The sequence below is a fragment of the Mesoplodon densirostris genome, chromosome 10 (genome assembly GCF_025265405.1).
Source record: "Mesoplodon densirostris isolate mMesDen1 chromosome 10, mMesDen1 primary haplotype, whole genome shotgun sequence".
Taxonomy (NCBI): Eukaryota; Metazoa; Chordata; class Mammalia; order Artiodactyla; family Ziphiidae; genus Mesoplodon; species Mesoplodon densirostris.
Window position 1 is genome coordinate 78,710,140 of NC_082670.1, and position 20,527 is coordinate 78,730,666.

Here is a 20,527-nt window from a genome sequence, read left to right on the forward strand (position 1 = left end):
CAACATGAGAACTTTGTAATCTGGTAGGAGAGTGGGGCTGAGACATCCTCATTCTACTTTGAACTCTCTTTTCTGAAGAGCAGCTAACAGCTCAAGATTGGGTAAAATAAGCGTGCCTTTTGAGCTCTGCTCTCGGATGTGGTTAAGAGACTTGGGTCAGCCCAGAAAGCCGCACGGGGTGACTTTTCAGGTCGCTGCCCACAGGTGCACCTTCTTGTGGTGGTTTTAGGGATTAAGAGGCTGGAACTTTCCAGAAATGCAGCTGTTGAGTGTGTGTGGAGAGACAAGGGTGGATCCTGGCTTAGGGTGAATGCTTAACCCTCAGATTTCGGGCTGCTGTGTGAGGCACTGCGGCCCCCACCCGACTGCTGGCTCTTTGCTCCGTGACACCTGCGGGCGGCTGCTGTCCCCTGCAGGGCCCCAGTCCACAGCTCACCTGCCTGCCGTGGACCAGTGATGGACGTTGCTGGTTGCTTCTGTTCTCGTTGGAAGACAGTGGTCAGAGTTTTTGCCTTAGAGGGGAGTGGACTTCTTGGGCTGGGGCTTGAAGACCCACGCAGAGGTCGAAGGTAGAAGGGCCATTATACAACGACAGTTTCCCTGGAGGATTTTGCCTTCTGTGCTTTTGGTTGTCTGTGGCCTCAGTGCCTTCAGTTTCTCACCCCAAGCTTCCCTGAGCAGAGTGGTTTGAGGAGCCAGTGGCAACAGCTCCCGGACATGCCGAGTCAGGAGCCACTGGGAACTGAGAACTCCACATGCTGCTGTGGAGCCTTTAGGAAACCCCCGGAGCTCACTGGGCCTCACAGGAGAACAGTCCCTCCCTTGAAAGGTTATTACTGTTGGTGGCCATGGCTGCCACAGAGGTCTCTGGAGGAGGGGCTGTGGGTAGCTTTCTCGGTCCTGTCCTCGTGGGTCTCGTGCAGAATGAGATGAAGGTCTCAAAAGCTTCGAGGGGAGAGGATAAACCCATCTGGCAGGACTTCCCTGGCGGTCCAGTGGTTAAGACTCCGCGCTTTCACTGCAGGAGGCGCGGGTTCGATGCCTGGTCGGGGAAATTCCGCGTGCCGCATGGTGTGGCCCCAAAATAAATAAGATAAAATACAACTGTGTGGCCATCAGCAAAGTCTCTGAAATGCACTGGTGGTCACTGCTCAGACCTCCCTCACTTCCTAGCCCCCTGGGGAAAATGCATAGGCCGTTCCTTGGCTGGGGCCTCGGAGGAAACCTTGAAATGCTACAGGCCATCGCAGGTGTAAATCTCTAAGCTTTCTTCCTCCCCCTCATTAGGTTATTTAAGGTACAGTTAATTTCCTGTCTCAGTTTTGTTATGTTTTGTATAACTGGTAATGAGAATATGCTTTCTTTTATGGGACAGATGGGCTTAACTGAAAGAGGATTTCCCCTCGCTCCTTTGGCACTCTAGAGAAGTGGTCTCCTGAATTCTAGTGGGTGGCGGAGAAGGTTTTTCCAGGACCCTTGGTTAGCTGGGAGGCCTAGCCCTCGAGGAGTTCAGGGTTTGGGGGCATACCCTCGGGAAGAGCTGGCATGTTGGCAGTGCCTTGAGGGCTGAAGCAACAAACCAGCCCCCACTCTGTTGAATGTGACCGCGTACATCTTACCATGAGGTATTACACTCTTCAGATACGGGGCTCATTGGTTTTGTGTGCAGTGCTAATACATCCTGGAAAGTCAACCCTCCCTCCTTCATTGATGCAACTAATTTTTGTCTCGTCTTTTCCCTCCTTCTTTATTACACAAGGAATGTGAGAAAATATTCATAGGCCAAAAGCTACACCCTTTTAACACTGACAGCTTTCAGCAGGGACTGAACTTTAGCGAGCCCTCTGTATTCCTGCAAGGAATCATCCCTCCCTCCCCCTTGCTTCTTCCCGTCCCACATCCTCTTACGTGATACCCAGACATTTGAGGTGAGGAGGGCCTTAATCTACTGAGACAGCTGTGGGCTTTCATGGAGCCTTGGTTTGGAGGGAGGGGACTCAGCCAACCGTGGAGAGAGGAAGCCAGCAGCGAGTGGGCCAGGACTGGCCACGCTGTGCCTCCATGGCCACGGGGCTGCTGGCGAGGGGACTGCCAAGCCCACAGGCTCAGTCTGCCTTCACACTGGCAACTTTTCTTTCATTGCCGTAGATACGCGAGTTTCGATTCTGTGCAGTGGTCTCAGAACAGCCCCAGGCAAACTCTGGCAGATTCATTTCGCAGCCCAGTGGCCTGAAATCCCAGGACATGGAGACAAAAGATTTTGTTCGGTTAGAGGCCCCCAGGCCTCCCTGCTTTGCCTATGGCCAGGGCTGGGTGTTTAGCTGGGTGGGGAGGTTAACATGGCAGAGCGGCTAGAACTGACTCAGGTTTGGGTACCATGGGCATGAGGCCCCGCTCTTGCACTGGGGCAAGTGATTTTACGTTCCTGAGCTGTAGTTTCATCTCCTGGAAAAATGGTAAGGACAGTGGGAACGCCCTCTTAGGACCGTTTTGAGATTGAATTAAGGAAACGCTTAACAGCACGAGCATGGTGTGCTCATGAAGCTGTCCCTGTTGTTATTAGCTGCTCTTTTTTGTCTGATTTCTCTGTCATTCTTGCCATGGAGCCAAAAACTTAGAGAAATACATCTGAGATGCTTTCTGAATCTGCTGGAGTCTTATACCCTGTGTCTCTGGGAAGAATGAAAGACCTGGAAGGCAGGTTGAAACAGCAAGGTAGGATGTTGGTACCCAAACGTGTCCTCGGTTTTCTCTCTCATTCCAGGGCAGCATGCAGGTTCTGGTTACATACGGTGGCGATCCCATCCCTAAAAGCCCTTTCACGGTGAGCGTGGCCGCTCCGCTGGATCTGAGCAGGATAAAAATTAATGGGCTGGAAAACAGTAAGTGCGTCATGAATGGTGGGGGGAGATGGGTCATTGAAGAGCAGTTACATTCCCTTCAAAGACAATTTGCAGAGAAGCAAATTCTGCCATATGAGATTTTGCAGTCAGACAGACGGGTTTGAATTAGGGCTGTCCCGTGGAGTAGCTCTGTGACCGTACCGGCCCCTTCACCTCACCAATCCTCCGTTTTCTCATTTGTTCCATGGAGGTGGGGGAAGAATACTCATGGGAATATTGTGAGAATTAAATGAGCTAATAATTCAGGAGCTGGGTCATAGTCAGCCCTCGGTAACTGCTGGCATCACAGCAGAAAGTTTTTATGACAGAGAATTTGGGGCATGTTGCTCTCTGACAAATTTCTATTGTGCCAACACTCCTTGGCCACTGAATCCACATTAGGGTCAAACATAAAAGCCAACTTCTGGGCTCTCAGAAACTACAACTACAGTGCATTTCCCCACCCCAGTCTGGATATTCCTTTAGCTTGTCAGGTATCTTATTAGTACAAGCTCATTTAAATAGATGAAATAACTGAGTGAATAAATGAAAAAGTAAAGAGAATAGTACAATGTGAACACTGATGTACTTATCACTCAGCTTCTCAAGTTTGACACGTGATCGTAAAAGTATTTTTTACACAGGTCATACAAAAATCCATTTTTCATCTAAAAGACATCACAGGGGGCTTCCCTGGTGGTGCAGTGGTTGGGGGTCCGCCTGCCGATGCAGGGGACACGGGTTCGTGCCCTGGTCCGGGAGGATCCCACGTGCCACGGAGTGGCTGGGCCCGTGAGCCATGGTCGCTGAGTCTGCGCGTCCGGAGCCTGTGCTCCGTGGCGGGAGAGGCCACACAGCAGTGAGAGGCCCACGTACCGCAAAAAAAAAAAGACATCACAGACAAGAGTATGTTCTACTTGAAGCATTACCTCTCCCACTCCCTATAGGGTTAACCAAAGTTACCAGTTCAGTTTCTGTCCTTCTGCATCTGCACATACTTAGTGCCAGCAGAAAATGTTTGGCAACACTTACTTTGCACTGAAGTTACTCTGCAATACCCATAGGTCTTCAGCCTGCCTTTTGGCGTCAGCGTTATATTAGAGAACGTTCACACCTCCATCCTCTTGTTGGCATGGCCGCAGCCTGGCTGAACCTCAGTGGTACAGGGTCTCCTGGTTTCAGGGTCACGTGGGGCTCTGTGCACACCCTCAGGGCAGGCCTCTTGTTCTGTGGGTTTCTCCAGGTCTCAGCGGGACCCTCGGTGAGTACCTTCAGTGCCCTGTGACCCAAACGTACAAGTTGTGAGTGAGGCCAGCTCCCAGCTCCGGGGGCACTGAAGCAAGAGTCCGATGTTGGTTTTTGTTCCTTGGCAGCAGCCAGCTCTGAGCATAAGAATAGTCACTGTCTAATCCTTAACATGTCTCCTTGTTACTCCTTTCTCCAAGACCCCGAGGGTTTTGACTCCAAACTAGGAAAAGTATGATGCCAATTAGGAAAAGTCTTTGGGATGTGGAGCTCCGAGGCCTCCTTGCTTGTTACTGTTCATCTTGGCAGGCCCTGTATTGCCCAAGTCAGGACTTCCCTGGGTTGTGGTGGGGACCGTAGGCTCCCAGTGTTTTTGTTTCGGTACAAAGTCCTTTCCTTGTTTTTGTCAAATGTAACACATGGGTTTTCTGTGGCCCTGCTTTGCAAAGACCTTTCATGTATCAGCACAATACAGAGAGTCAATTCTCAGGGCTTGCTTCAGTGCCTCTGCATTGGCCAACCCTGTGACTTTTGCGTTCTTGGCTGTAGGGTTGAATTTGCTGCCAAGAATTAGTAAATAAAACAGTGGCTTCTGGGAGTGTTTTGATATAAAGTTAACACCAAAAGTAATTAAAGAAGAGACAACAGTATCAGGTTATAACTTACTGCAGACCATGGGGTCAAGTGAATTTAGATCTGAGTCCCAGCTTTGTGGTCTGCTGGATATGTATGTACCCCGGGCAAGTCAGTTAACCCCCGTGAGCCTCAGTTTCCCATCTTTTAAATTCCTTGGTTACTAATAAATACCCTGTAGGGTTGTGTTGAAAATGAAAGGAGATGATGTGCCGTCCTCATGCCTGGTATGTAAAATGCATTCAGTGAATGATGACTATCATTATTATTATCATAAGGAATTAATTAATGTTCTTGTACTGGTTGTTAGTGAGGCCAGAATGGTGATTATTCTTACCCAGTCTTGCCTCTTGTCCTGCATCAGCCAGTGTTTGTTGTAGAGGCTGAGAAAACGTCCTGTGTCCAAGGAACCATCTCTGCTCTCAGCTGTGTTTTTGCTACAGGGTCAACTCATCCCTTTGGCTTGTTTCGTTTTTTCCAGGAGTTGAAGTTGGGAAGGATCAGGAGTTCGCCGTTGACACCAGGGGAGCGGGAGGTCAGGGGAAGCTGGACGTGACGATCCTGAGTCCCTCGAGGAAGGTTGTGCCATGCCTGGTGGCGCCCGTGACAGGCCGGGAGAGCAGCACGGCCAAGTACATTCCCCGGGAGGAGGGGCTGTATGCTGTGGACGTGACCTACGATGGACACCCCGTGCCCGGGAGCCCTTACACGGTGGAGGCCTCGCTGCCACCCGATCCCACCAAGGTCAGCTTTCATTTTTGTTCCAGAACTTGTCCTCTGTTGGCAGATAATAACACATAGTTAGTCCTCTGGTTCTGCCCAGCAAAGACCTTTAGAAAATTGTTTTGTGATGAAAGCCCGTTCTCCGTAGTTCTCTGTCCTACAATCCAGCAGGAAGGGTCCCCTCGGCAGCTGGGTCCCACCTACTCCTTCTCTCACTCTGGCTGTGAGGCTTTGGTGAGGGACTCCTGTCCTTCGTTTGTCAGCATGGTAACGGTACTTGCTTCAAAGTGAGCCTGTAAGGGTGAGGTCAGATGGTGGGTGTGGAGGCCTCAGTCTGGCATCTGGCACACACAGTGAGCTATTATAATGAAGTATAAAAATATATTCTGCCCATTATCATTTCTTCCTAGTAGCCCTGAATCAAGGGTTTTAGAATATTTCCAGTGTTTTGAATGGCATGAATCCTATAAAACTGTGTTATTTGTTGAATGAGAGATGAAAGCCTCATCCCCTCCCTCTTTTAAAAGCAAGTGTTTTTTTTTTAATGTTTGTTCGTTTTTTAATTTTTTCATTAGACTTTATTCTTTAGAGCAATTTTAGGTTTATAGTAAAACTGAGAGGAAGGCACAGAGATTTCCCACATCCCGCCTCCCCCACTCATGCATACCCTCTCCATTATCACCATCGCCCACCAGAGTGGTGCACCCGTTATAACGGATGAACCTATGTCAACATCGTTGTCACCCAAAGTCCATAGTTTACATTAGGGTTCACTCTTGGTGTTATACAGTCTATAGGTTTGGACAAACATATAATGACATGTATTCACCATTATAGTTCAGTTTTTTATTATTCAGAATTTGTTGAGGGAGGTATAGCAGCCAAAGCAACAGTGAGGTCCATGAAAGCCATTCAGTGAGTGTTCAACCCAGGAAACCCGAGTGTGTTTGTTGGAATAGATGTTAGGTGTCCAGCTCCAGCCCTCGAGCCAAGCCTGGCAGGAGAGAGGAAAGCCATGCCTCTGATGTGCCCTTTCGTGTTGAATGAGTTCACCGCCAGGTCTCCCTTTCTCAGCCGTTTGCAGCATCCACTGCATGTGGCTGTAACTCAGTGCTGTGTGTGTGACACGTTAGGCCCCAGGGAGAAGGACCGCTTCATCGAGGGGTAGTTCACTGCCGATTGCAGGCTTGGCTGTTGAAAGCAGTGCCGGCTGAGCAGCGATACCAGTTTCGAGCAGAGTCTGATTTTTATTCTTTGTCCAAATAGGTGAAGGCCCATGGTCCTGGCCTTGAAGGTGGTCTTGTGGGCAAGCCTGCCGAGTTCACCATCGACACCAAAGGAGCTGGAACTGGAGGTTTGGGCCTAACCGTGGAAGGTCCTTGTGAGGCCAAAATTGAATGCTCGGACAATGGCGACGGGACCTGCTCCGTCTCCTACCTCCCAACAAAGCCCGGGGAGTACTTCGTCAACATCCTCTTTGAAGAAGTCCACATACCTGGTTCTCCCTTCAAAGCCGACATTGAAATGCCGTTTGACCCCTCCAAAGTCATGGCATCAGGCCCAGGGCTGGAGCATGGGAAAGTGGGCGAGGCAGGGCTGCTTAGCGTGGACTGTTCAGAAGCAGGGCCGGGGGCCCTGGGCCTGGAAGCCGTCTCAGACTTGGGGGCGAAAGCTGAAGTCTGTATCGAGAACAACAAAGACGGCACCTATGCGGTGACCTATGTGCCCCTGACCGCTGGCATGTACACGCTGACCATGAAGTACGGCGGTGAGCTTGTACCGCACTTCCCCGCCAGGGTCAAGGTGGAGCCTGCCGTGGACACCAGCAGGGTCAAAGTCTTTGGGCCAGGAATAGAAGGAAAAGGTGGGTTTCATGAAAAAGAGGGTGGCCGCCAAAGTAACGGGCTCACTGGAAGCTCAGAGAGTCAGGGCTGCAAACTCAAATGCCTGTAGGGGTCGGGCCAGGTAGAAGAAAACTCACCTATGGTCTCTGCATCACGGAGCGGTAGAGGGGAGCAGAGTGAAGGGGTGAGCATGTGGTGTTTCTGCTGCCCAACCCTGGCTTTCTGTTTCTTCACACTCCCAACACTGTCAGCAGATTTTCCCTTTTTTTTTTTGTGGCAAAGCCAGAAATCTTGTTTGTGTTTTTTGTTTTAATTAATTAATTAATTGATTTTTATTTTTGGCTGTGTTGGGTCTTCGTTTCTGTGCGAGGGCTTTCTCTCTAGTTGCGGCGAGCGGGGTCCACTCTTCATCGCGGTGCGCGGGCCTCTCACTCTCGCGGCCTCTCTTGTTGCGGAGCGCAGGCTCAGTAGCTGGCGCACAGGCTCAGTTGTTCCGCGGCATGTGGGATCCTCGCAGACCAGGGCTCGAACCCGTGTTCCCTGCATTGGCAGGCGGATTCTCAACCACTGCGCCACCAGGGAAGCCCCTGTTTTTTTTTTTTTTTTATAAATGTGGAAACACAGCACATTGCATTTTTGACACTTATCTGAAAAAGGTTTAAAATGTACTGCTGGCTAATACCACACTTGCTGTCTTCAGCCTTTAACCTGTCCTAGATCCCACCTTTGTCCCAAGAAGTGTGCAGGCAGTTGTGTTGTTACTTGGCTTAGGAAGAAGCTTCTTTTGCCAGGGAGATTGAAGGTGGGGAGGCATTAATATTCCTGATTCTGAGTCAGAGAAACCAGTTGTCTGCTGTCACCTAAATTAGTGTGTTCTGAAGTGCCGAGAACCTTGGCTCTTGGGTTTGCTCCTGAAATTGAGGTGACAGTGACATTCTTATCTGTGTGATTGCTCTGCAGATGTGTTTCGGGAAGCCACCACCGACTTCACGGTCGACTCACGGCCCCTGACGCAGGTCGGAGGCGACCACATCAAGGCCCATATTGCCAACCCCTCAGGGGCCTCCACCGAGTGTTTAGTCACAGACAATGCTGATGGGACCTACCAGGTGGAATACACGCCCTTCGAGAAAGGTGAGTTGACTTCTCCTTGGAACATGACCCTCGTTCAGAGCTCTGCTGGGCTGCTTCCTCCTGGTGGCTGGTGCTAACTCCTGCCCCGTGTGCTTTGACCGTCTCAGCAGAAGCATGTGCAAAGTGACTGGGAAATGTGGAAACCTCTCTCCCGAACAGAGCCACCTGCCTGCTCAGTGCCTGGCGTGCTGGCCCTGTTGTGTAACAGTTGGGCTGTGTTTAGCCTCAGCCTCATCTGAGCAGGTTATGGGGTGATGTCATGGCATGTTGCTCATTTGTGCAGTTTTTTTTCCTGAAGGGGGAAAGTTCTCCCTTAATTTTTACCTCCTATTTTGTTTATTTATTTATTTTTGGCTGTGCCACGTGGATCTTAGTTCCCCGACCAGGGATCAAACCCCAACCCCCAGCAGTGGAAGGATGGAGTACTAACCTCTGGACCACCAAGGAATTCCCTGTGCGATTTTTTAACATAATTAATTTCTTTCTTGAATATTAGGAATTTAAATTAAAAAAAAAAATTTTAATGTAAAATTTTGATAAATCATAAAAGCATAAAAAAAATAAAAGCAGCATATGTCCTCATAATCTGGATATATAATCCCTAAACTTTATGGTATAGATATTTTCACTTTCTTTTCGTGGATGCTTGTCTATTCTATTTCATGGGTTTCTCTTTGTCTTTTGGTTAGTGGCTGTGTGGAGTTTTCTCAAATCAGGATGGTGTGTTTAAGATGACTGTCTTGAAAATAGACTTAGTGACATTTGCTTGGAGGAGAGGCCTTGCATGTGTGTTGGGCGATGGGGGGTGGTATGTGACTGCCAAGTGAACAAAAGCGCAAACAGTTTGTGTTTTTTAAAAAAATCAAATCATACCAACTTTGCTGTTTGTTAAACCTGTTCTTTTCGAATAACATGGGATAGCACGTAGACTTGACTTCTAGAGTATTATTTGCCACAAATAAGTGACTCCTGTGCAAATATGTTTCTATACGTTGTTTTGAACAGGGCTCCATGTAGTGGAGGTGACATATGATGATGTGCCCATCCCAAGCAGTCCCTTTAAAGTGGCTGTAACCGAAGGCTGCCAGCCATCTCGGGTTCAAGCTCAAGGACCTGGATTGAAAGAGGCCTTTACCAACAAACCCAATGTCTTTACTGTGGTTACCAGGTAAGCAGGGTCCTGGGATCTGTGTGTTGACTCTGTAAAAGGAGTAGCCCTAAGTAGTTTAACTGCTTTCAGGAAGTTTTATAGGTGTATCCTACATATATATCATGGTCTCGCAACTTTTGAGAGGCTGTGTATTTCATATGTGAGGCGTCTTCTTCCACAGAGACATATATTACAGAGAAAGACCAAGTATGCTTTTAAAAGTACCAAAAAGCACTTGATAATAGTCATAAAACTGCTAAACAAACCAGGACTAGGTGGAAGCTACTTAACGTGATAATTCAAAAATCCAGAGCCAATTTCATATTTAAGTGAAATATTAGAAGTATTCCTATTAAAACTGGTCACAAGTCTCATACCTGAATTGTACTTTCAGACCCAGCCAATGCAACAGTGAAGGATAAGCATTGGAAAGGAAGGGTCGAAACTGTTTTTATTTATATTACACTGTTGAGAAACTCCCTGTGTGAGAGGTATCACAGTTGTTGAGTCTGGTTGGCGAAGTGGGATAGTTTATAGAGGGATTTTAAAGGAATTTTGGAAACAAGCAGACTGGCATGAACCACTAGTACAACTTGGCCTTTCTACTCACACTTTCCAGAGGGGCAGGAATTGGGGGTCTTGGCATAACTGTCGAGGGACCATCGGAGTCAAAGATAAACTGCAGAGACAACAAAGATGGCAGTTGCAGTGCTGAGTACATCCCCTTTGCTCCAGGGGATTACGACGTGAATATCACATATGGAGGAGCCCACATCCCTGGTAAGCTATCCTTCTGAAGGGCACCTAAAGAATTATTGATTTTTGCATGAAAGTGGGTTTGATTTTGCTTATCTCACTGAATGGGAACAACTGTCTGATATTTGCAGTAGCTGCAAAGTGAGAATTTTCCTTAGGGCTGCATCTCCAAGAATATCCCAACTGCTAAGAGGACCAGTATTATGCCAAAAAGCATTGGCTTGGAGTTTTAACTGAAAATGATTGTTCACATGTTGAAGGAGCTAGATCTTAAAGGAAAGCTGGTTCTTTACAAAGTTGAAAATCTCCACTTTATTTTGTGGTTAGTTCTTATTCATCTTATACACATCTTTCCGTTTTCCATTGACAGTCCTGGTAGCTGATAATGACACACAAACTCAAGTTCTTATATATTAATTTCTGTTTAATGATGTAGTTTGTAACACTTACTGTAAAATAGGAATAATAATAATAATTTCCTGTTCATTGTATGGCATTTTTTATTTATTTATTTATTTGTTTGTTTATTTATTTATTTATTTATTTTTCTGCGGTACGCGGGCCTCCCACTGTTGTGGCCTCTCCTGTTGCGGAGCACAGGCTCCGGACGCGCAGGCTCAGCGGCCATGGCTCACGGGCCCAGCCGCTCCGCGGCATGTGGGACCTTCCTGGACTGGGGCACGAACCCGTGTCCCCTGCATCGGCAGGCGGACTCTCAACCATTGCGCCACCAGGGAAGCCCTGTATGGTATTTTTTTAGCCCATTTTGTGACAACCAAAAATGTCTCCAGATATTGTCGGATATCCACTGACGGACAAAATCACCTGTAGTTGAGAACCACTGCTATAAATTATTCAAACATTAAAACAAGTATGACTTAAATAGTGAAGGGTCCTCCAACTTTCATGCTCCAGCAGGGGAATCTCCATAGATTCTAGTTCTGTTTATATAGTGAAATGATTGCCACCCGACACACGTCTAGAAGGGTAGGTGAGTGTGTGGTATGGTGTGGACGGAAGTCTAAGGACTCCAGGGCTGCTCCTGAGTTACTTTATGCCTTGTCTCATGTGTGGTGAGAGCAGGAGAAACCTCGGGTGGGGCAGTGTTGTTCTGAAGGCCATAAGCCAGGATGAGACAGAGAGAGGAATGGGTGGGCTGAGGGCCCTACTTTCAGGTTTGTGGATTGACTTCCAGGAAGCTGGAGTGTCCACGGACCACATGCTTTCCTGACTCTGTCTGCTCTTTCCCCGTATCATGTGCAAGTGTGTACACACACTCACACTCACACTCGCTCCTCCTTTTTCACATTGATCAGAAAGCATTGACATTCAGCTCAAACTCATTCTACTCAGATATTCATTGAAGCCATAATTCATTTAAAATGACATTTCTCCTCAAACTGGTCCATGCAGCTCTTCCAATATAGATTTTTTAATTCCTATAATCACTAGTCAGGGAGAATTCAGCCACAGACAAGACAAAGCTCCTGCCGTCTGTGAGTTTCCTGCCTAGTGTTTACAAAGAAAGAGGGCAGGGCTCAGGGACAGTACAGAGCCAAGAGGACCTTCTGGAGTTTTGCAACTGTGCACTTCATGGGATGGGAGAATAGAGCTTGGAGAATGGTAGAAGGCTGTTGCCAGGGCAGATGACCTGGTGGCTCCCACCAGGCAGACGGTAGTGGGATGAGCATTTCCTGGTAGTGGAGGCAACAAAACTATTTTGACTTTATTGAGAAAATCTGATGGATGCCATCAGCTTTGGAATTCGCCTTGCAGAAGGGGGTGAGATGTTGGGCCCCTGTGGCTGATGCACAAGCTTGAAGCAAATGGCCAACTTGGAGCGTAACAACAGAAAGAGACCCATTTTAGGGTTTTTTCATCAGATGTAGATGGTGCCTCTTTTTTATTTTTCAGGCTCTTTTGCCTCCCAGAGCCAAATGCCAACTTCTCCTGGACCCCAGAATTTTCCCAGTCAGAGTCATTCAGTAAAGCGTTGGTTGATTGTCTTAGTGTCAGGCTTCGTAGCAAAGGTAGTGCATGAGGTTCTGCTGTGAAACATTCAACAACCTGGTAGCTTCTAATTTGCTTTCATAGAAATTCTGGTTGGTTAAATATTAGCCTGGTTTTTCCTGGCCTGACACAAACCCATAGTAGGGTTATTTTTAACAAAGTATTCTGTCTTACCCGCGATGGCATATCCAGGTTTCCTCTGGTGGGTTAGCTGTGGTCTTTTGGTGATGACTGTTTTGACCACTGGATTAAGTGGGATGAGTGTGTCAGGAAGAAAGGCTGCTGTGATTGATTGATCATGTCTGCCTGGAGCACAGAATGGGAGAGTGGCATATATTGCCTGGTATCTGCCACTCTAGACCTAAAGTTACCTTGTTGGTTCTTGGCTACTTCATGCTGAGTTCAGACCACTTCCATTGGAGGCCAACTTGGAGATTGGCTTCAAAGTTAGTTCATTGCCATCCCCTCTTGATACTGAAATCCTCAACTGTCTCTCTTTAAAATAAAACTCCATTTTGTTGCACTAAACTCCACCATGGAGCGTGGTGCTTGTCTCTGCCAGGGTCAGCCATTTATTTCAATTAACCAAGAAATCAGATACCATTGAAGCCCTGCTATTGTTAAAAAAACCAGGGCCTTGGTTCTTTGTGTGATCTTTGTTATTTACCACCCCTGATTCTACAAAGTACAAATGTTCTAGGATACAAAGCAGAGAGACCTCGGCTTCTGTGGCAGTTAGACATCGTTAACTGCCAGGCGTCACAGGGAGAATGAGAACTTCTGCAAGAGATGGGTGTCGCCCCTTTGTGATGGACTTGGCAGCCTGAGGCATGGTCCTGGGGATGCTGGGGCACCTGTTTCTGGCCCACCTCTGGGGAGGTCTTACTTGGTCTCCCTTGGTAGAGGAATCCCATGAGGGTCCTGGCCCAGTTCCTGTTTCTGTGTTTAGTGCTTTTCTCAAATTCCAATCCCCCTGCCTTTCCCATGCTTCATCAGTCTTTAAAATCAATACCCTCAAAGAGTCAGAGGGCCCCAGTATCAGCGGTGGGGTCAGCCATGCAGGGGGACCACAGCTTACACTCAGGGAGAAAGCAAGGCTTCGCCCAAATGGCCAGGGAACCAAGAAGGCCATGAGTGGCGGTGGGAGGGTGGTGCTGGCTACATTGCAGGGACCAGGAGTCCAGGGGCCCCTGAGGAGCCTTTTATGGGAGAGGATGTTGGATGTGGACTGCATAGCCTGCCCACCTCTCTGCAGTCCTCTCCATGCCTTCCTTCCACCACTCAGCATCCTCCTTCAGTTCCTTCAAGAGCCCGTCTTCTCCCTCACCTCCAGGCCTTTGCACGTGCCAATCCCTCTGCTTGAAACCCTTCTCAGTGACATCTGCTCACCCATATGTCTCATATGTTATTGGAAAGCGTCCTCTGGTCTCCCAGAGACCAGATTCATTGTCTTCTGAGTGCTCCAGCAGCACCTTGTACAAATCCCCAGCATGTGTTGTATATGATGTTACAGTGACTTGCTTACCTCATCCTTCTCCTGCATGGGGTTCCTGGAGAGCTGTTAGCACTCTGGGCCCAGAACCTGGCGCCATGTCTGTACACAGTAGGTGCACTTGGGTGCACAACACAGCAAGGCAGGAGAAGCTGACTGGGGCTGGTGTAAGTGAGGGCCTGGGTAGAGCAATGGTGCAATTCTGGGTGCACACAAGGCGGGTCTCCAGGCACTAGGGGGGGCTGTACTTAGAATCCTGTGACCTCTTTTCTAGGCAGCCCCTTCAGGGTTCCTGTGAAGGATGTTGTGGACCCCAGCAAGGTCAAGATCGCTGGCCCTGGGCTGGGCTCGGGTGTCCGAGCTCGTGTCTTGCAGTCCTTCACGGTGGACAGCAGCAAGGCCGGCCTGGCCCCACTGGAAGTGAGGGTCATGGGCCCACGAGGTAAGTACACATCCTGCCTTCCTGCCGACACTCACCTTCCCTGGACTGGGGCAGCCATGACCCAGAGCAGGCACTTTGCTTTTGAGTTTAGTCATGAACTTTAAGTTAAATTTCTTAAATTACTTTATTGCTCCATGTTCTAGCTAAACAGTAGAAGTTCATGCTTAAAAAAATTGGCAGGCCTGTTATTTTTCTAGCGGCCTGTCTTTTCTGTCATTTAATAATATGACCCTAAATGTCTTTTTAAAATTTTGTTTTATATTTTTAAAGTAGAAAGATGAAGCAAGTAGTATCTGGGCTCTCACGTGTAAAATTATCGCAACTGCTTAATTATGTGTTTCAGCATTTGTGAGGTGACTGGGGTGGGTCTGGATTTGCGTGGGTGTTGGATTTGGTGCTCATGTGGGAACACACCCCAAATTTCTGGAAATGAGCAATACTCAGCCCATGTGACACATAGCTTTGTCATTGTCCCAGCTCCCTGGAGAGAGGTGGTCTCTTGGGGAATGGGCTTCGTTGGCATTTTGGCCTTCCCTTTTGCAGCCTGGAATTTGGGTTGGGTGAGGCTAGCAGGCCATTTTGGGACAAGCCCTGATGTGCGTTGAAATTTACCTTTTTCAGTAGGTGATCACACTTCCTCTTCCAGCATTTAAAATGTGCCATTCTCTGCCTAATTTCTTAACTTATCTGGATTTTTACTCAGTGATGTGTTCTTGGCTTCACAGAAGTGGCAAATGAGGGCTTCCTTCTTTGAAGAGGAACTTTCTCCTTAATGGGTTTCAGCAGGAGGTTATGCCCTTTGAAGCTCAGAGCAGAAATGGTTTGGGGGGAAATGAAGTCATAGGGCTGGAATCTGATTCCACAAAGTTACTGAACTTCAAGACCTGTGTGTGTGTGTGTGTTGGGGGGTAGAGGGACAGAGAGAGAGGGAGACAGGGCAGGGCAGAGGGGAGAAAGAGAGAAAAGCTTTGCTGAGATATCTACGTCTATTATAGAGGACTCTGAAATAACAGCCTTTTAATTTTAGCTGATGAGATGGATTCCCAGTCAAGGCTCAGCCCCTTGAAAGCCATGTCAGAGTTCTTTAAACGGGACCTGAAGGGTGACTTTATGGAGACAGGTTTGCATTTTCCTATTAGCTGCTGCTCTGATTTACCTAACCCGAATGCCTCTTGCTGGCCTTAACTCTGAAATTGCCTTGTACCTGCCTCATGTGCATTGCTTAATGAGTATGCCACACTTTGATTAATCTATCCTTCAGCTGATGAATCCTGACACTCATGTTCAGAACTGGGATCTAGAATCTCCCAACCTAATGCATGCCTTGATTATGCTTTAAAGTGACCTCTAACCATCCCCTGCAGATGTCACATTGAGAGCCCTCTCACCCTCATGAGATAGGCACCCTCACCTACCCTGCGCCCTACACCCAGAATGCTGCTGCCATGATGGTCTTTGCTCAGAGGTGGATACAAGTTTTTTTTGTGTGTTTTGTGGGTTATTTTGCGGTACGCGGGCCTCTCACTGCTGTGGCCTCTCCCGTTGCGGAGCACAGGCTCCGGACGCGCAGGCTCAGCGGCCGTGGCTCACGGGCCCAGTCGCTCCGCGGCATGTGGGATCTTCCCGGACCGGGGCACGAACCCGTGTCCCCTGCATCGGCAGGCGGACTCTCAACCACTGCGCCACCAGGGAAGCCCCTGGATACAAGTTTTAACTGGCTGGCCCATTGGTTAAATTTGGCTGTTCAGAGTTCTGGACTCTTTGACCCTTTCTTGGCTGTAGAGTAAAATGACCTCATCCCAGCATGCCTAACCAGCTTGAAAGGATAGCATGTCTGCAACAAGCACCTTCACCATATGCCCTCCAGCAAAAAGTGCAGGCAGTCTCCTTAATTATACTCTAGGTCCGACGGAGTGTAGTTCAGCCAACAGAAAGCTAAAGGTGTCTCTTAGGGTCATTTCTGCAGCTATGAATTGGGGAATCTTTCTCCTGTGATTTCTTAGGCCTCTGATTATGGCCTGCTTGCCTTTGTGTTATCAGTGGAAACCAATAGCTCTCATGGATGAATGTGATCCTTTATGAACTCAGCCCAGGTGGAGTGAAGGGGAAGCCAGGCAGTTCCTCAGCCCTCTCATCTCTGTTCTTAGGTCTGGTGGAGCCCGTGAACGTGGTGGACAATGGGGATGGCACACACACAGTGACCTACACCCCATCCCAGGAGGGGCCTTACATGGTCTCTGTTAAATATGCTGATGAAGAGATCCCTCGTAGGTAAGTTTCTGTCACTTAGGGAAGGGGTTCAAGCCCACCCCTCTGGTGACCAGCACTGCTCTGGTGGCCCACCCATCCATTCATTTATCCATGTATCCATCCATCTGTCCACCCACCCACGTATCTATCCATCCACTCATTTACCCATCCATCCATCTGATCAGCCTCACTGAGAACCGGCATGCTCTGCACAGGTGTTAAAATACACTAGGCTTGATGTTTGTGCCTCCTGCTCTCTTGGTGCCCCCCCCTACATTTGTTCCTTTCAGCCATCTTTAATGTAAAGATGAGCTGAAATTAAGGAGTGCGTTAGTTCATCAACGTCTTCTTTCTGGTGACCATGCAACTTGTTTTCTGATTAGGGCAGAATTTTTTACGTCTTAATTGAGCATTTGGTTGACCATAGCATTCCCAGAAGGTGTTGAATAAAAACCTGTTCCTCATTCCTATTAACAGAAAAATGTTGCTTAAGCTCCTTACCTCTCAGAAGAGGTAAAGAAATTTTTTTTATCATACTTAGAATTTAAAAGTTTTACATGTACCCCAAATGTGCATATTTTTACATGAAGATATACATATAGCTCTAGCTCTGTGGAAAGGTATAATTTATAAATTACATTTATGTGGTACTTGACTAATAGGTCTTACATCATCTAAAACATACTAAAAATAGAAAATAAGAGGACAAGATAATATTGAAACATCAGTTTTAGTATTTTTTCTTTCCATTTTGGTGATCATTGTGTTAGTAAAACAAAAGTGGGTTAAATGTGTTTAACCCCATGTTTCCCAGACTAATTTGGAAATTAGTTTGTAACCCATGGAATACACTTATGGAAAGCTGGTCTGTTGTATGATGGTTACATGGTTGTAAATTTCTGCTGGATTTGGCACTTAAGTCTTATATGCTGTAGAAATCCTCCCTCTCAATCCCAGTCTCTTGTGTGAGAGAGGTCAGATGTAGCTGGGTTGAAGTGTATCCATACTGAACTGGGGTGTGCATGTCTGTCAAGTCCCTTTAAGGTCAAGGTCCTTCCCACATACGATGCCAGCAAAGTGACTGCCAGTGGCCCTGGCCTCAGTACCTATGGTGTGCCTGCCAGCCTGCCTGTGGAGTTTGCGATCGATGCCAGAGATGCCGGAGAAGGCCTGCTTGCTGTTCAGATAACGGTAACCTTGAATGATTTTTCTGGAGCCAAACTTCATTAATAAGACCTAATTTCTCAGCCGGGGTTAAGAACCAGGATTTTAACAACTAATTTCTAGCCTCATGCAAATGTTTGTCTGATTTCCCCGCTAGAGAGTCAGTAATTGTACAGGACAACAAACAGGCTTGCCTGAGAAGTCTGAGAGTATAGCTTCAAGTTCTGGTGAATCTCATATATTTTGCTCTTTATTATATCTATTCCTATCTTTTGTTGTTTGAGTGTTTAAAATTACCCTTTGGATTAGTTAAGACTAAGTTCTGCTGCATATCACCGTCAACCCTCAAATAAGAGTGGCTTAAACACGTGGGATAGTTCTCTCTTGTTAGACAGGCCCAGAGGCCGGGCAAGGTGCCTGGGGGCTATGTGGCTTATCAAGGAAGCAGGCTCCATTCCATCTCTCTGCTCCTGTGTCCTAACGTGTGGCTTCTGTCCCTAAGGTCTCCTCATGGACCATGAGCCTGCTGGTGCTCTGGCCATCCAATCCACATGGCAAGCCAGAAGGAGGAAGCAGAAGGGACAATGGGACCTTCCAACTCAATCAGCTCTCTTAAGCAACCCTGTCAGAAGTCCCTCATGAGACTTCCACTCTCTTCCTGTTTGCCAGAAGTTTGTCATAAGTCCCATGGCTGTACCTAGTGGCCAACGATACTAGGAAGTGGCGTCTCATATTCTGGAAGCAGCATACCTAGCTAAAAATTAGGTTCCTGTTAGTAAAGAGGGAAAGGAGGGTGAAGGTGTGCAGAAGCAGGGGCCTCTGCCCCCTTGTCTCCCTACATTTCGATGGATTTGGAGCTAAAACTGTTTGTCCCCTTGACAGAAAATTCACTAAAAATTGACCATGTCCATCTCAGTGTTAAAGGGATCTATGACCCTCTGCTCCCACCACCTGCCAAAATGTATTAAGCCAGTAATTCTTTTTTCCCTCCCACTAGAGGCATTAATTAATGAGCAAAATCTGTCAAGGTTTTCTTTGAATGGTTTCTACATCTTGATGACAACATCCTAATTAGCATTTCTCTGTGATCCACAGGACCAAGAGGGAAAACCCAAAAGAGCCATTGTCCATGATAATAAAGATGGCACGTACGCTGTTACCTACATCCCTGACAAGACTGGACGTTATATGATTGGGGTCACCTACGGTGGGGATGACATCCCGTTGTCTCCCTACCGCATCCGGGCCACACAGACGGGCGATGCCAGCAAGTGCCTGGCCACAGGTGAGTGCAGCTCAAGGACAGGAGTGTGTGTTTGGGCCTCAGAAAGCCAGCGTCTGCCACTTAATAGCTGTGTGATCAGGGCAAGATGCTCAACCACTGTTAGCCTCAGGCAGACTTAGATGGGAGATCTTTTTGGAAAACATTTAAGTTCATGAAGCTCTTCCAAGGATCAGAGACTGTTTCGCAGTGCTATTGCAGAGATTAGATGAGGTCAGACATGAAAAGTGCTTAGCACAGTGCCAGGCACATGGAAACTATTACAGTTACTTTTGAAGTGGGTGATTGTTGAGATTTCAGTTGTTGCGATTTCAACTGTGGCTCCCATGAAAAGCATCAAATTTATGCCTTTCATGAGTAGATGGTTTAGTTATTCGAGATATATTCAAGAGCATTTCAGGCCAGGGCTAGAGAAGCACATTAAAGGATCTAGGTTTTCCTCAACACTCAGGACTTACGTCTGAGTCTCTCGGGAATTCTCCAGGAATATTAGAGCATATCAGTTCCTTCCATTTCTAAGACACGACCAATTGAATATCATGGGCAACTCTGATGTTGCTTCAAGCAGATTGCAAACCATGAATCCCCATCTCTGAAATGAAACTGATTTGCTTCTCTTTAAATAAAACTAAACAGAGGTCCACCCTGGATGTGTCCTATTTCTCTCATATCTCGTCTTGTTCTGAAAGGAGAAAATCTTTTGGCTTTCAGGGTGAGGTTGTAAATTGCTCAGCTTGGCTCTTTTTGGCTCATCCACCACAAGACTGAGAAATTTTGTAACGATGGCCGGTCTGCCACCTCCTAGGTCTGTGCTGTTCCAGAGACAACTGGATTGTCTTTGCTAACCTGAGGGCATGTGAATACTGGGTGGGAACTTCCTCCTGGCTTTCCAGGCTCTCCTCCTTCCCACAGCTCAGGCAGGATACTCTGCTCAGCCTGGGGGCTCCTTTGGCCCTACCTCTCAGCCTGTCATTCAGCGCCAAACTTCAGTCTTCCCTTACTACTCACTGTCTCAGCATGTTCTTATCACTCCCTGTTGCTTCTACACACTTTGCTTTTTTTTTTTTTTTTTTTGCCAGGGTGCTTTTAATTCACAGTTTTTTTGCACTCCCTGATCCGTGGATCCTCAGTAAAGGGGTGCCACAAGTCAGAGAGACAGACAGATAGACGGGTCATCATTTGGAGACAGAGGTTATAAGTCTTCCCTAGCCAAGGGTACCCAGCCTTCAGAATTCAGCCATTTCCCCTTTCTCAGGAAGCCCTCTGTCAATGTGGCAACCCTGGGATGTAAATTCATAGAACTTTCCATAGATGTGCTGCAGGATGCTTCTTTGAAGAACCATTGATTATGTTTTTGATAACTTAGTCCCCCCTTGGTGTTTCCAACACAGATTGAGTTGTCATTCTTGGTGTCCAGCCTGCATGCATCTGCCCTGTTAGATTTTGAGCATATTGAGAGCTGAGACTGTGGTTTGCTCACCTTTGTGTGTATCTGGCACTTAAGAAAATGCCCAGTATGT

At 47.5% G+C, this 20,527-nt stretch overlaps 1 protein-coding gene across 3 annotated transcripts in view; it reads left to right on the forward strand.

Annotated features, from left to right (window-relative positions):
• FLNB (filamin B) overlaps window positions 1-20,527 on the forward strand; it is a 135,808-nt gene that overhangs the window by 82,262 nt on the left and 33,019 nt on the right. For all 3 annotated transcript variants that reach the window (XM_060109288.1, XM_060109286.1, XM_060109287.1), the window contains exons 19-28: window positions 2,765-2,882; window positions 5,242-5,504; window positions 6,750-7,347; window positions 8,288-8,461; window positions 9,467-9,629; window positions 10,231-10,391; window positions 14,144-14,311; window positions 16,459-16,582; window positions 17,596-17,752; window positions 18,821-19,010. In XM_060109288.1, the coding sequence (XP_059965271.1) occupies window positions 2,765-2,882; window positions 5,242-5,504; window positions 6,750-7,347; window positions 8,288-8,461; window positions 9,467-9,629; window positions 10,231-10,391; window positions 14,144-14,311; window positions 16,459-16,582; window positions 17,596-17,752; window positions 18,821-19,010 (2,116 nt within the window). The remainder of the gene's footprint in view (window positions 1-2,764; window positions 2,883-5,241; window positions 5,505-6,749; window positions 7,348-8,287; window positions 8,462-9,466; window positions 9,630-10,230; window positions 10,392-14,143; window positions 14,312-16,458; window positions 16,583-17,595; window positions 17,753-18,820; window positions 19,011-20,527) is intronic.